Source organism: Meriones unguiculatus, chromosome 7 (assembly GCF_030254825.1).
Source record: "Meriones unguiculatus strain TT.TT164.6M chromosome 7, Bangor_MerUng_6.1, whole genome shotgun sequence".
In the NCBI taxonomy this organism is placed as follows: domain Eukaryota; kingdom Metazoa; phylum Chordata; class Mammalia; order Rodentia; family Muridae; genus Meriones; species Meriones unguiculatus.
Window position 1 is genome coordinate 104,954,700 of NC_083355.1, and position 15,290 is coordinate 104,969,989.

Genomic DNA, 15,290 nt, shown 5'->3' on the forward strand with positions numbered 1-15,290 from the left:
GGTGCTGAAAGCATACGAGTCTAACCCCGGGGATCTTAGAACTTGCTGGCAAGCCAGCCTACCCGACTGGTGAGCTTCTGGATTCAGTGAGAGACCCTGTCTAAAAACATAAGGTGTCTTCCAGAAGACCCAGGCACACGCACTCCACCCACACACCAAACACTTGTATGGAACAGTGCCTTGCCTGCACACGGAGACACTGCTTACACAACACCCAACACTTATCTTCAATTGATGCAACTCAGTAATTTTTATTGCAACTGGAAGACAATACATCACAGAAACTTTATGGTAGGTCTGGGGGAAGTGTTATTTACAATAAATGATGAAGTAGTTTGTCTTTGGCAATATGATTACACATGAAGAACGCAAAATGTTGTATGAATCCCTCCCAAGCAACGCAAGTCCCTTGAGCCTGGCTGATGGCGCCATCTCCACACCGCCTCTTTACGTTAATGCAACCACCACCCATCAGCATTCTCTTTCTCCTTCATGGTTCTCCCCTTCTGTTCATGATATTGGCAGTTTCGTACAGAAACACAGAAAAAAAAATTGGCTTCTGATGAAATTATTACTCTTGTAAATTGATTTGGCCATGTTGACCTGTTGGCCAGGAAAGGTCAGGCGACCCTAAGATCCGGCCACAAACCTGTGGTCTTCTGCTTTATCATCGTGGTGGTTTTGTTTTGTTTTCTGAAAAATTATAACAAAACTCAGAAATGTTACAGAGTATTAGACAAATGCCCATGTAGCCGTTTCCCAGACACACACAGATACTCTTTCCCTCCCAGTGTCCACCATGGCAGTACAGGCAGTGAGGACAATGGCGAGACTGGCGGAGCCAGCTATGACCTTGGATGGCTTCAACACACATACTACTCAAGAAATGGTGAATGTGTCCACAACCAAAAGTGTGCTGTTTTCTCTAAAACGGGGAAAATGGGAAAACCAGGTATGAAAAGATAAAATACAGCTTCTAGGTTTGACAGGATCACCATATCGAAGTCTTTAGAGAATCCAATATGGAGTATCAATTCTTTGCAAAAGGGCGGAGAAGGCGCATTCTCCGCTTTTGCAAGTGAGAAACAGTGGAGCAACGCTGCTGTATAGATCCCAGATAAAGAGTCTCGACTTCCAATACTAAGGAGACAGGCAGGATGCTGGCGAGCATCCCACAGCAAGTCAGAAATGGTCATTCCACAGCGGTCTCGTTCCAGAAGCTCGGCAGCACGAGGCAGCACCATAGACTAACATCCGTTTCGGCCATGAAAAGGTGGATCGTTTCAAAGGTGATGTTTTCCTTCCTTAATTTTTGGTCAGTGAAGCTAGCACTTGTTTGCTGAAGGGTGGAAGAGTGACCAGGTCACACCCCTTATTCATGATAAAGCAACCGAGTGGACGAGTCTGTGCTTAATTCAAGAATAGCCAGCAGGAGAGAGGACGCTGGGAGCTAGCCACCACGGCTGGCGCGCTCTCAAAGGAAGAGGAGTTTAACGGATGAATTCACAAAGGTGGGCGGGTCTATACAGAACACTGAATGCCGTGTGTAACTCCTCATGACATCCCAAGAAACAGGAACACCACACAATGTATATACTTTGATTTACACATTCCGTTACAAAGGAAAACAAAAATGAAAAAACAAGACACCATTACAATTCTGTAACTGTGTTAACTGCAATAGAAACCAAAGTCTAGAGTCTGACAGGTAACTAAAAGGGTTTATCACTTAGGTTATATAGCAAAAGTGTTGATGTATATTATATATAGTAGTATAAATAATAAAAAAGTATTATTTAAATTAGATCACAGTGCTGCATCATGTGCCTAACAGTGTTTGATATAGTACTGGTGGGCTGGGACCTACAACACAAAGGACTGAACTGTCAACACTGGTAAGTCACAATCAAGAGGGGGCATATGTTCCAATGTTTTCTTTTGGTGGCCAAAAAATTAAAAAAATAAAAAAATCGAAGAACTCCTGAAGATGAAAGAAAAGGACTTCTCTATAGAAACACAGAAACCAATTGCAACATCTGGGCAGCTGTGATCCACCAGAAAGAAATAGAGTCCCAACCTGAATGCGATTTGAAAGGGGAAAAAGAAATCACATTGAATTTAATCTAATTTCATATATGGAAAAGCCTCCCATGAAGGTCATTTGTCTGGAACTCTGGCATCATGTCCTAGGCCCCTTCCCTGCAGGGAGAGGCCAGAGGTCCCAGAGTGGCACCACTAAAACCCAGATTGGTGGCTTGGGGTGCTGCAAATGGGCCTGCTGTGGACTTTAGGCTAGGCACCAAAGCCACCCCATCTCTTGCCTGGGTACCACCAAACACAATACTCCTCCTAGAATGCCCCGTGGTAGGAACTGCTATGAAGAGAAAGCACTGGACATGAAAAAAAAAAACCCATTCTCAGGAAAGGGCACCAACCCATTCCTCCTTAAAGACTCAGCCTCGAGATGGAGACCTGCCTCAGGCATCCTGACCACGGTTTCCTTACGCCACCATCCGCATGCGGGTTTGCTTCAGCTTTAGTTTCATAGAGCCAGCTTTACTGAAAGAACTCTTGAAAAATATACTGACTGGAGAGAGGGAGGGAAGTAGGAGTTTGGCGATATATTCCAAAGAAAAATCTTATGATGCAAACCCTTTCCACAAAGTACTGGAGAAAGAGGAGAGACTATCAAGACTAGGATAAAAATGACGATGTGTATTTCACCTAAGAGAAGAAAGCGAACCTCTTCTCTTAGGTGTGTCCGAGGGCCGACAGCCAGTAGTTGTTCTATCACGGTGCTGATGTGTTTCCAAAGCATCTGTAAATATTGCTATAGTTCCCCGTTTGCCCCCTCCCCCCCTCCCCAATGTGAGTATGTGATATACCGGAATGACACATGAATCACCACTTCTCCCCATAGGAGAAATGCAAGAAAGAAAGGAAGAAAGAAAAACACCACGCCCCTTTAACACTGCTCAGGTGATCTGTCAGACTAATGGATACACAGGCTAGTTTGAAAGCTAAAAGAACACCTGACGTTTGGGAAGAAAAGTCCAAGACTAAAGTGAATTACACTTAATCAAAATATTCTTTCACAAATAGGCTTGTGCTTAAATTCTCTACTGCTCTTGGGGGAGGGGAAAGAGAGGGTGCCTCCCGCCCCTTGGCTTGTTAAGGACGTGGACAGCCTCATTCGGCAGACTTCGCTACAAACAGCCACATACACATTGATAACTTTGTTTTCGCCTCAACAGTCAAAATACAGAGTTGAACACAATTGAGCCATTGTTTTGGTTGTGCATCATGTGTATGCCTCCCAAAACAGAAGGAAAATAGAAAAAAGTACCCTTACTAAAGTTTCCCCAACAAGTCTTCCAGAAAATTCCAACGAAGGTGCCAAGGGAGGCTCAGGAAAATAACACTTAGAAAGCTGCCCGATGAGGTATTTATGCAAAAAGAGTGGTTCTGGGGTTCAGAACACACTTGTATAAGATAGTTTTCCAGATCTCAGCGAGATCAGAAAAGTAAATCACACACACACACTGCATCTTGTTATCTCTGAAGGAGGCCTCTGCCCCTTCGGGAAAAAAATGAAAGGAGGGGAGACAGCCCACGTGGGGTTTTCATCGGAAGAAGTCCCCTGCCAGAAACAGTGCTGAGTGCTCACCTTTACCTTCAGGTCTGAGTTTGAACATCTTGGGGGCGGGGTGTGGGTAGGGGTATAATGGCCTTTTTTGGGCTTGGTTAGGTAACAACAGAAATCAAGTGGGGCTCAGGTTCCAGAGCTGTGGATGGCTTGTGGGTCATCAGAGGTTTGTGGATAAAGAGGGCCCAGAGCACTGGAGAACTTGCCACACTCTCATCTGACCCTGAACCCCCAAGCTGAGAGAGCCCAGGCTTGGGTGAGGTGGGGGAGATATCTAGTGCCCCCCTCGAAAGCGGGAGCCCCCCATTCTTTCTAAAGCTGCACTCAGGTTAGGTTGGGGGAATGCACCAGATGACCATGGGTCCTTCCAGGCTGTTGCCGTTGCTACGATACCTGGTTCTGACAGGTGGACAAAGCTTTAAAGGCCCACTACTGCCCTGTTTCAAAGGTTCAAGGTCACCTCAGTTTCCTCTTTCTCCCAAACATCTGACCCTGAGCCCGGGTAGTGTTTTGGTTCTTTAAAAAAAAAAAAGATCCCTCCATTTGGATGGGAAGCCATATTGTTTTAGGGATTTCTCTTTAGACCTCAAGGAAAAAAAATTATTATTTTTTTTTGTTTTTGGCAAAGGTAACTGGAGTTTCTGGCTTGTGTGACATGGTCTGGTTGTTTATTCAAGCTCTTGCAATCTAGGTGGTCTTAGTCCCAAGGTGGTTACTGTGCTGAAGCGGCAGAGACGGCCAGACCCCTTCTCACTGGGAAACCACGCAGTCGCAGTGGAAGGAGTAGGCCCATCTGACCCCTTTATCACCTACTTCCTCCTACCCATGTACCCTATCTCTTACCCTCACCCAATAAGGCCCATTAGCATGTTTCCCCTTCTTCTGGCGAATTTGCATAATTATTCACTGCCTTTTTCCTGGAACCAAATCATGGTAATGATTCTTCTCAAGTAAGCGTCCCGTAATTCTCTTGATTCTATCATACACACTACTGTTTGCCCTCGAATTATTGCGTCATGTTAAAGACATACAGACAAAGGGAAGGACACACTCTTCAATAGAGAATCAGAGGGGTCGGGGCTGAGTGCAGACAAGGCAGTATAGAGCTCAACCATCCAAGCCCTACCAGAGCGTGAGAATAATTTATATTGCAGAGTAAGTTCCCCAACAGTCAGAATTTGTCCCTGAAGAAGGTTAAACCTTAAACACCTGCTTCAAAAAACCAAAACAAAATAACAACAAAAAAAAAAAAAAAAAAGGGAAAAAAGGAAGGAAGGAAAGAAAAAAGGGGAAAAAAAGAAACAAAAAGAAAGGAAAAAAAAAAAGAACCTCTAAGCCTAAGGGCTTAAAAATTAGAGGCATAGCCTTCTCTCTATTTTCTATATTTATATGAAAATAATTCATGCTTCATGCTAAATACATTATTTACCTTACAAGAACTTTGTTATTTTTGAATAAAAAAAAGTTTGTTTTTGTGATTTTTTTTTCTTTTTCTTTTTTTTTTTCTTCGAAGGAATCCATGCATTGTGGATCGGAAATTTCTGCTGGCTAAACTGGCTGAATGTGAAAAATCACTGATTTTTTTTTTCTTTTTTGCAAAAAAATGAGTCCTGACATTAATTGCAAACCCTTTTTGAGGGCAGAACAGGAGTTGTATTTTTTGCCATGATTTTGCTTTTCGTGTCCATCAATGCGCCTTTAACCTCTTAGAAAGACACCGTAATACTAATGGCAGTTTCCGTAGCACACCCCCCTCCCGACTTGGATCAGATTGTATAGATGGGAAAGAATCCTGTACCATTTTTCCTTTCTTAACAGCTACTGTCATTTCTTCAACATGATTGCTTTTCACTTGGGCAGTTAAGAGGGCACAGCTTGTTTTCTGCATCACTGTTGAGTTTTGCACTGGTGCATGCGTGTGTGTGTGTGTGTGTGTGTGTGTGTGTGTGTGTGTACACAGGGCCAACCTTCAGGCTTATGGCTTTTGGAACCTCTTAAGATAGAGCAGAATTCAGTGGTTAGCAATGGCTCTAAGAATTTCCCCTGTTTTTCCAGCTCAGTCACAGACACCCGATATACCTGAACAGTAGTCAACTTGTGAGATGTGACCAGGTTCAGGGTTAAGAAGCACACAAGACTGGCAACCGAGCCCTGGCTTACCACACGGCGATGCCGCTGCCATTTTCTGGCACAGGGGGATGCCAAGGACAGGGTATGGGGTTACCCTAGGGGACGCCGGCTCTTCAGTATCTGCAGTCGCTTCCCAGCTTCCCTCTGAACACAACTGACTTTTAAACCTAAGGGTTGGGCCTGAGGAGTGATGCCCTTGCATGTGTGCCGCCCAGGTGGTTTTTGAGTGTTCCTGTGGCATCAACACTGCCATCCCTGTGGGTTTGGCCGCAGGTTTCTGACAGGCTGCAGGAAGCAATGGTTAATTTTGGCTTTTTTTTTTTTTTTTTTCGGTTTTTGTCTTCAGATAAAGAAAAGCTTTTGTAAAACGGCTGAGTGTCAATGAGTTTCTATGGCTTCAATCTCCTTTAAACAGAAAATTCTTAAGGGTCCAAAAACAAAGGACTGGGAAGGGGGGGGCAAATTAAAAAAAAAAAAAGGAAAGAAAGAAAAGAAAACCAAACCAACAAAAGTAAAAAAGAAAAAGAAAAAAAAATTGCTGATATTGCCACAAATCATTAGAAATCTCCTGACATGCTGAAACCAAATGGCCATTAAGTTCAAAACAAATCAGAGACTTGTTTCAATTTTTTGTGGTTTCCTTTTGTTCTTTCTGCCCCTTGGCCGTCCGATTGGTGATGTTGTTCAAACAGGACCGAATCCCTGCCAAGTGCAGGAGCGACCCGGCCGCCTCTTTCATCTCCTCATCGTCGCTTTCGGGCGGCTTTTCCGTGCGTCTCTTTTTGAGGGGCAGTGTGTCGCTGGGGACCTTCCTGGCCTTGCCGAAGTGCTGTCGCTTCTTGTGCTGGGATGCGTACCCGCTGTCCCCCAGGGCATCCTTGGCCTCCTTCTGGTTGGGTTTCCTGTCATCCTCCTCTGTCTCACTGTGGCTCTCTCGGCTCTGGAAGCTGCCCTCACTGCCCTCCTGGCTCCCCTTCGTGGCAAACTCGTAGTGGTCGTCAGCTGAGGAGGAGGAGGAGACAGAGTCGCTGGTGGGAGACGTGCTTCGGGCATTGGAGGACTTGGCACTACTGTAGTTGTGGTCCTCCTTGGGGTCGCCGCTGACCACCGGGGAGCCACACGGCGGCTCGCTCTCAGTCCGCATCCGGCAACTGGTGATGCTATTCCTGCAGGCAGAGAGGGGACAACAAATTACATCTCCTCTGGTGAAGACACGGGGCAGCTGGGCTCCTGCAAACTCTGCTTGCAGTTCCAAGACACAGCTAACAGGTTCGTGTGCTTTGCAGATGGGGCCCCAATCCCCATCCTATCTTTCCTACTTATCACCTCCCCAGTCCTGACATTGACACCTTCACCTGACCTGTGTGTGCCTGAGTTGTCAAAACAAGACTTTTGAGGTGACAGGCAGGAGAATCTTTCACACACCAGCCCCAGCACCGTGAAGTAAGGCACCACCAGCCGATGTTGGCTGGGCACCTCAGGGAAAAGGGCGTAATCTCTTCTGGAACTTCTGCATTAGGTGGTATTCATCAGAGGGCGAAAAACAACCTGCAGCAAAGAGCTGTGCCCCGTGAGCCTACTCACTCAATCTGCCAGTGCTCGCTGAGCATGCAAGACAGGGGCCTCACCGTAGAGAGGGCTCAGGGGAGCAGTTAGTGAAGACGCTAGCTGCTGGCCAAACATGAGTCAAGGCTGGACCGTGGAGGAGAGGGTGGGAAGTTACAGTTCCTTGAGGTCCACACCCAACAGATGCCCAGCTGAGCCCTAATCATGTTTAACTCCTTATGGAGTCTGAAATGAGTGCTGGGAAGTTTGGGGACTTAATAAGCCACATAGCTAGCAAGACAGTGTTGGGACTGAAGCCAGAAATACGCCCTCAGTGACACCACTTGGAGCAGCTCTCTCCTGTAATTCCCTGTGATATGGCTCCCTGTCAGACCTTCCATCAGGTACCCCAGCATCCCTCTTGGCCTGGATCACCTTTTGTGTTGTGTACCTTTATGTCTGGGAGGTCACTGGCCACCCTATGTGTCCCCACTGGTGGGTAGGGAGAGCGACTGTGCCCACCTTCTGCTGCCTTCCTGGTGTGCGTGGCATACAGCAGACACTTGGGGTAGGCGGAAGTCGGAGAATGGATGAATGTAAGAGGCAAGGGTTGCTTATAGCCAAGGGGAGAAGGACCTGGGTGGCCAGGGAGCATTCTGGCAAAAAGGGCAATGGTGCACCAGGCTGGCTCAGGTTCTCTGGGGTTGCTTACTGTCTTTGTCTCTGTGTACGTATCTCGGAGAGTTTCCCTCTCCTTCTTTCAGAAGGACAAGGGATCCAGCACAGAGACAAGGTAAGTGCTAGGACAGACACCATCACAGGCTTACTTCAGGTCACAGCCCTGAGCTTTAGAGCTGCCCTCCTCACCCTTACCCTGTGGCTTTCCTTTCCTGGCTGTGGACTGGGTTCATAAACACGGCTGGCATAGATCACTGGGGAGGAGGACATACAGACAAACACAGTTAATTGTATAGCTAGCTCTTTAGAGTTACCAAAAACAGATAAAAATCTATGCCTATACATTCTTTCCCTGACATTTTTTTTTTTTGAGCACAGATACTATGAAATAAAAAAACCAAACTTCTATTAAAGTATGAAACAGTTTCTTAAGGAACCCAAATACATTTGGATGAGTGAACTGGGCTATGGTTGGCTTTGAACAAATCAATTCCATTACGAACTCTTATTTTAAGATTTTCATTGTGTGTGCGAATGACGTTTGTGTGTGAGGGCACACATGTGGCGGTCAGAGGGCAGGAAGCAGGACAAGGGCCCACCAACTTATTAGTTAAGGGGAGGTGTTCACTGTGTTTTTCTCCCTCCCTCCCTCCCTCCCTTCCTTGCCTCCCCCTCTCCCTCTCTCCCCTCTTTCTTTCCATGAAAAGATTGAAGGTGGATAGAGAAATGTCAGAAACGGAGCCAAGAAACACAGACTTCAAGCCTGGGAACTTATTGCTTAAAGTAGATACGCTCTTCGGGAGAACCCGTGTAGACATGGGAGAGGATCGTGGATTCTGTGTTACGGTGGGGTCTACCCAGAGTCTGTCTACGACAATATTCCACGCCCAGCTTGGAACATCCCCTAGCTCAGTATGGGTACTGTGCAGACAGAGAATCTGGACGAGCACAGGCAGAACTAACTTCCTGGCTGAAGACAGGCCTACTGGCGCACCTTCAGGGCGTGAGAACTGGAATATGGCCGGATCCGACTTAATGACATGAACTTTCTGAGATTTCAGCACCGGTTAACCATCCATAAATTACACACCAGCCACTTCAGGGAGGGACAAGTTCCTCCAGCTATTGCTCACTTGGTGCAGTACGACTCGAGACGGTATAGGCCGGCTGTGGGGGGCCGGTGTCAAACGCCTCCTGCTGCAGGGCTGCCATTACAGGACACCAAATGCTTACGAAAACCAGCCATCCTGAACGTGCTGGAAGGGGCATTTCTAACTCCGCCTCAAGACCAAAACCCAGCCTAAACACCACTGGAGATGCCTGCAGTTCCTCAGTGTCAGCTGAGTTTATTAGTCATGCTCTCTACAACCGTCACAGATTGGCATACGTGAAAGCCACCTGATTTTTTCGGGCCCCTAGGAGTTCAAACCACAGGCCCAACAAAGCCATGTGCTCTGAATCTCAAACCTGGAATCTGTTCTCTTGTCAGCTACATTGGGGGCATAAGGAGAGTGCTCTCTCGAAGCAGTTCAAGTCCCCAAATGATCAAGATCTGGAGCTAAGAAGCTGAGGTGCAGGCCTAGGCTGACGACTGCTTTTCTCTGCTGTTTGTTCTTTGCTCTGGCCTATTTAAGTGGCGTAGGTTCCCTGGTACCCCCGGGTTCTCTACGGAACCGATTAGCTGTCATTGGGAAGAGCCGCCTTCCCAAGGTATTGACCTGAAGACTGAGCTCTTGGCAAATGTGAAGAGCAGACGGAATTAATGTAAGGGTCCCGGAATGAGGGAACCTGAGGCAATGCAATACTGCAATGCAAAAGTGACCACAAGAAGAAAGACAGGGCCAGGGGAGAGGCTTGCACTCCTGACCAGGTGTCAGAGGCGGCGCAGCACCCCGAGTTCACTGGAAGATAAGGGGAGGGCTGGCAAAACCCACGTGCAGTGCAAACCTGACGGCCCACTTTGATCCCGGGAACCCTGGTGGAATCTGAGAACCAGAGCCGTCCTCTGGATGGGCGCCTTCCTCATGCACACCCGTCTTCACACGTGACAAAAACAACACGTAAAACAAGACAAGGGAACTGTTGGTGGCCCACAGAGACAAGCATGCACCCACCCATCCCAACTTCTACGCACAGATGAGTAATTTTAAAAATAACTTGAAATGTGAGCAACGGGTGAATGAGGAGGCCAGGCTTTCCCTGGAACAAATGCCTACCGCAGGTCCGGGGAGAGAACCCAGACTGATGGAGGAGAAAAGGGAAGCAGGGATGGAAAACAGATTCTGTCAGTTTCGTGGATTTAGTGGTTACTCCAAGTGAGTTCAGATGGACTGGAGCCCATTGTGCCCCAAGGTGTCCGAGAGTTTGAAGAGCAATTCCTATCTGGAAGAGTGTACTTCAAATCCAGCTACAGAGAATTTCAACTCATTAGCGTGCACAGAACCTAGGCTCATCATTTTAAAAACCATTAAGCACAAGGGAAATACACTGTTATGAGTGAGAGAAACTACAGACCCCACCCTGCAAAGACTGCACATGCTAAGAAGACAAGTTGACTCAGGGTGTGGGGTCAGTATGTAAGATCAGGAAGAGAGCCACAGGAACTGAGCACACCACTGTAACCCTGGCACTCAGGAGGCCGAGGCAGTGACTTTGAGGCCAGCCTGGGCTACACCACAAGTCCCACCCCTTTCTCTCTTTGGTTTTTCGGGACAGGGTTTTTTCCTCTGCGTAACAGCCATGGCTGTCCTGAAGCTCTCCTGGTAGACCAGGCCGGCCTCGAACTCACAGATACACCTGCCTCTGCCTTCCTGTGCACTACCACGCCTGGCTAAGACTCTCTCCTAACGACTGGAAAAAAACAACAACAAAGAACCAACTACACACTATGTAGTATAGTTAAGAGGGAAGGACGAGGGAAGGGCTGGACTGAGCATAAAAACTGGGAGCCCTGGAGTCTGTGAACCCAGTGCTGGAGAGGTGGACATGGGAGGTTCCTCCAGGCTTCCTAGACAGACTGTCTAGCCCAAGTTCCAGGCTCTCAAATACCTGTAGGCACAGGCCTACAATCCCAGCACTTGGGTAGGTACAGAAGGATCAGAATTCAAGGTCATCCTTACCTACATAGAGAGCTCAAGGTTAAACTTTGCTATATGAGACTGTGTCTCAAAACAAAACAAAAAACCATCCCACAAGAAAATGTCACATAAATTGAGCTAGATGTAATACCTGAATTAATGACTGAGAAATTTCTAGATCAGAAGAAAGGTACCTACTTTCAGATCCAAAAAGCCAATAAATGCTATCAGGACAAAGAAGAAAATCCATACGTACCTATAACTATCAAATGAAAAGAGGCAGGTCAAGACATAAACAACATAAACAACAAAGGTCACAAAATCCCCAAAGAAATCAACCAACTAACCAACATAAAGTAACCAATCAATCAAAACCACACTGGACGGCTGAGCACAGGCACCACATCCGGCAGTCCATCTCCTCAGGAACAAGAGGCAGGACAACTGCTGGAAGTCTCAAGACTCAAGGAGGGGGAAAAGAAGAGATCTAAAAGTGGTGGGAAGAACATAGCATTGGCTAGGTAGAAGCACCAGCTGAGCACACAGCTGTGAGGCAAACAGAATGAACAGCATTCTCAAGGTGAAAGAGAAACACCCGCAGCCTAGACCTTGACCCCAGGAGCAGACACAAGCTCAAGGCTGTAACTACAAACAAACCCTCACTACAGGAACTTCTTAAGAATGTTAGGGAAACAAGAACATGATCTGAAAAGGAAGGCCTTGGGTTTGGGAAGAAACGATTAGCAAAAAAAGAGGTGGGCAAATGGCGACTGAATTGCACAGTTATGATTGACGGACTTAAAAACAAACAAAAGCGAAACAAAAGCCAAGGATTTGGGCAGATCAGCTCACCATTTGGGGTGTGTGTGTGTGTGTGGAGAACTCCCAGAGTGAAAACATTCAAAAAGCTTGGTCTTGATCAAAGGTTAAGGAGACTGAGCAAACATTTTAAGATAGTCACGCCAAAAGTTCTAGAATTGACGATAAAAGAGAAATATGGTGTTAACTTCCAAACCAGCAAACAGGAGGGAACGGAATGGAGAGTTCCTGTCAACTTAAAGAATGATTGGAACATAGAAGGATCTGAAAACTGGGGATAAATACGTTTGTGCAAAATTAGAGAGAAGTGAATCCAAATATGTTAATAAAAATGGGCCGAAAAACCTTCATACTGAAAAGTGCACACACATTAGCAGTATGGATTAAAAAAAGATGCTGTTAAGAAGAGGTGAACCGAAAGCAAAAGGATAAAGAAAGGCCAAGAGTGTTATCACGTGGCTGCAGCCACAGGCATGGAAACGGCAGGTTCTAAGGCAAATGCCATTACTACAGACATAGTCTAATCTACGGATGTTCCACTCGCCAGGGGATGAAACAGCTCTGAATGTGAGTACTTCCAGAAAGACCTCGTCAAAGTACATCTCCTCCAGCCACGGTGCTACAAGAAGAAATAATCAAACCCACAGTATGATGGGGGATCTTAATTTTAACTCATCACTCTGCCAATCAATCAGGCTTCTCATACATAAGACGCGAATACACACAGATGGTTATTGTGCAGACTGGATTTAACACAGACACAAACAAATAAATAATGGAAAAGATATTTTTAAAGCACACCTGGAACACTTAAAAACTGATTTATACTAAACTCTACTTTATCTATCTATACATGACAATATATCTCTCGGGCTTTAAGACTAAGCGTAAATGTCTCAAATTCCCAAGAAGTCTTATAGCACCATGCATCCAAGTTCACAGTGAATGTTGAAGTAGAAGCTAAGAAAATAAGAAACTACTATTCGTTCTTTGGCTCGGAAAGTCACATATATGCTTCCAAAAATATGTACAAGTCAAAGGAGAAATCAAAGTGGAAATTAGAAAATACTTAGTGCTGAACAATGGTGAGAATAAAAGCCAGTGACACTGCGGGATGCAACAAGGCTGTGGGAAATTAAAAATGTTAAACTTTGTAGAAAAAGGATTTTTAAAAAGGTATGCACTTTGCACAAAGAAAAATAGAAGAGAAAAGAAAGGAAAACAAAAGGCTGAAATCACTGAAGGGGTTGGAGAGATGGCTCAGCTACGCAGAGCACTGGCTGTTCTTGCAGAGGTCCATAATTCTCTTCCCAAGACCCACACAGTGGCTCACAAGCACCTGTAACTTCAGCTCCAGGGAATCTGATGCCCTCTGTTGGTCTCTGTGGGCACTACACTCACATGGTCAACATACACACATGGGCACGTAAATTAAAATACATTTAAACAGGGCGTTTCAAGTAAATGACACTTTGGAAGAAAAAAATGACAATATTAAGAAAGCAAAAAAAAAGGAGACAAAGATAAAACTGAAAAACATAATATAGCTATAAAAGATATTTTAAGAAATCATAAATACTGAGAACAACTTTATGCCAAGGTACTTGAACACTTAGGTGAAATGGACAGATTCCCAGAGTTACCAAATGAGCTCAACAGGAAATACCAAGCCCAACTTAGCCTGTAATCACTACACAAATTAAACTAACAACTAATCATCCTGTAAGGAGAACGCCAGCACCACACTGATTTGCAAATGAGTTCCATGAACTATCAGGCAATAAAGACATTAGGTTTCATATTGAAAAGGATGGGGAAAGTGATTAATGAGAGTGAATACTCAATTTAATTTATGGGCCTAATATAATCTTGACACTAAAACTAGATACGGACAGAGCAAGAGAGACGGCTATATAAACGAAATGGCAAAATCCACACTTAAGATACCAGTTCACCAACTCCAGCAGGACACAGTGAGCCAACGGTTAGAAGCACTGGGAAATAAAAGTGTTGTTCAGAGTTGGCAAATTTACTATGCAACTCACCAGAGTAAAGAAAAAGAAAAACTTCAGCAAGTTTAAGGTGATACAATTTTTTATGGGGATAAAATTCAATGATTGGTTAATGACAAAATACAGCAAAGTAGGATTGGATAGAATTTTGCTATTATAATAACATACTTGATTCTCTCTCTCACTCTCTCTCAGCTGGCCTTGAGCTCACAGTGAAAGGGTTAAGCTAACTTTGTAACCTATATGTCTTCTAAAGCCTATAGTTTTGAGTTTTAGGTCCAGGTTAAGCTAAAGCCTCTTAGTACCTTTCCAGAGAGTGAAGAAATGTGACCCTATCTGTGAGGACAGATATAAAAAAAGGGGCAAGCAAGCAATGACCTTCACTCAGCAAAAGAAGGACCAGACCCTTGTCCTTGAGATAGCGTTTCTTAGCAACGAACCTAGACTTCTTCTGAGTAGCTTTTGACCTCCAGCCAAGAGCCCGCAGCCCTAATCTTCAAGGATGAGCTAACCACCCCCACCTTCAATTGCAGCTGCATCCACACTTGGCAGGACTGGCCAAGCTTGAGCACCTAAGACTAACCAATTATCTTACTTTATAGCTTCCTCATCCAATCCTAAATTGCCAAAACTAGAACTTCAAATCTCCCGCAATTTTTCTTTTAAAAACCTAAAGGCCTTTGTCTCCCGGTGCCACTCTTTGCTGACCAGCAGGGGTGACCCCGTTGTACAATGGTTAATAAACCTCTTGCTTTTGCAACGAGTCTTGGTCTGGGGGAGTTTCTGGGAAGGGCGCGATTGAACTCCTGAGCTGTGAGACCCTAGGTCTTACAACAGAAAGCTGCCTGTCTCTGCCTCTGCCTCCTGATTGCTGGGGGTTCCAGGTGTGTGCCACAATGCCAAAATCTTTCTAAAAATTTACTATCAAGGGCTGTGGAGATGAGCATCGATGACCCAAAAGTCTTTTTCAGTTGGGGGACACTCACACAATGTGGCATCACACAGCAGCATGACTCAGTTAGAGCCACATGAAGCCAATAAACACCGTCAAGCACGTCGGAAGAAGACACTTATTGTTTATGCATACCAAACCCTGTTCAGCGCAGAGAATTGGATTGTATTTACCCAGCACAGAAGACAAAGCAGGTTAGGCTCAGTGGTTGGAGACTGTTTCCGGCCTTCTCTGCATAGTTTCCGGGCACTCACCTCATACCCACTTCCTCAATCCTCTGTGAAAACTGGGGCATTTAGTTCTTTTTCATCACGGTGGACACATAGGGAAGCAAAATCAGCCCTGAGGGGCCAGTGAGGGGGGGGGGGGTTAGCTGGTGAAGGTGCTTGCTGCTCAGCCTGACAATCTGAGTTCAATCCCCAGGACTCACA

General features: G+C 45.6%; 1 protein-coding gene across 7 annotated transcripts in view; it reads right to left on the reverse strand.

The window, feature by feature from the left end:
* Positions 1 to 221: 221 nt before the first annotated feature.
* Foxn3 (forkhead box N3) overlaps positions 222 to 15,290 on the reverse strand; it is a 369,982-nt gene continuing 354,913 nt past the window's right edge. For all 7 annotated transcript variants that reach the window (XM_060388027.1, XM_060388030.1, XM_060388023.1 and 4 more), the window contains one exon: positions 222 to 6,942. In XM_060388027.1, the coding sequence (XP_060244010.1) occupies positions 6,399 to 6,942 (544 nt within the window). In that variant the 3' untranslated portion in view covers positions 222 to 6,398. The remainder of the gene's footprint in view (positions 6,943 to 15,290) is intronic.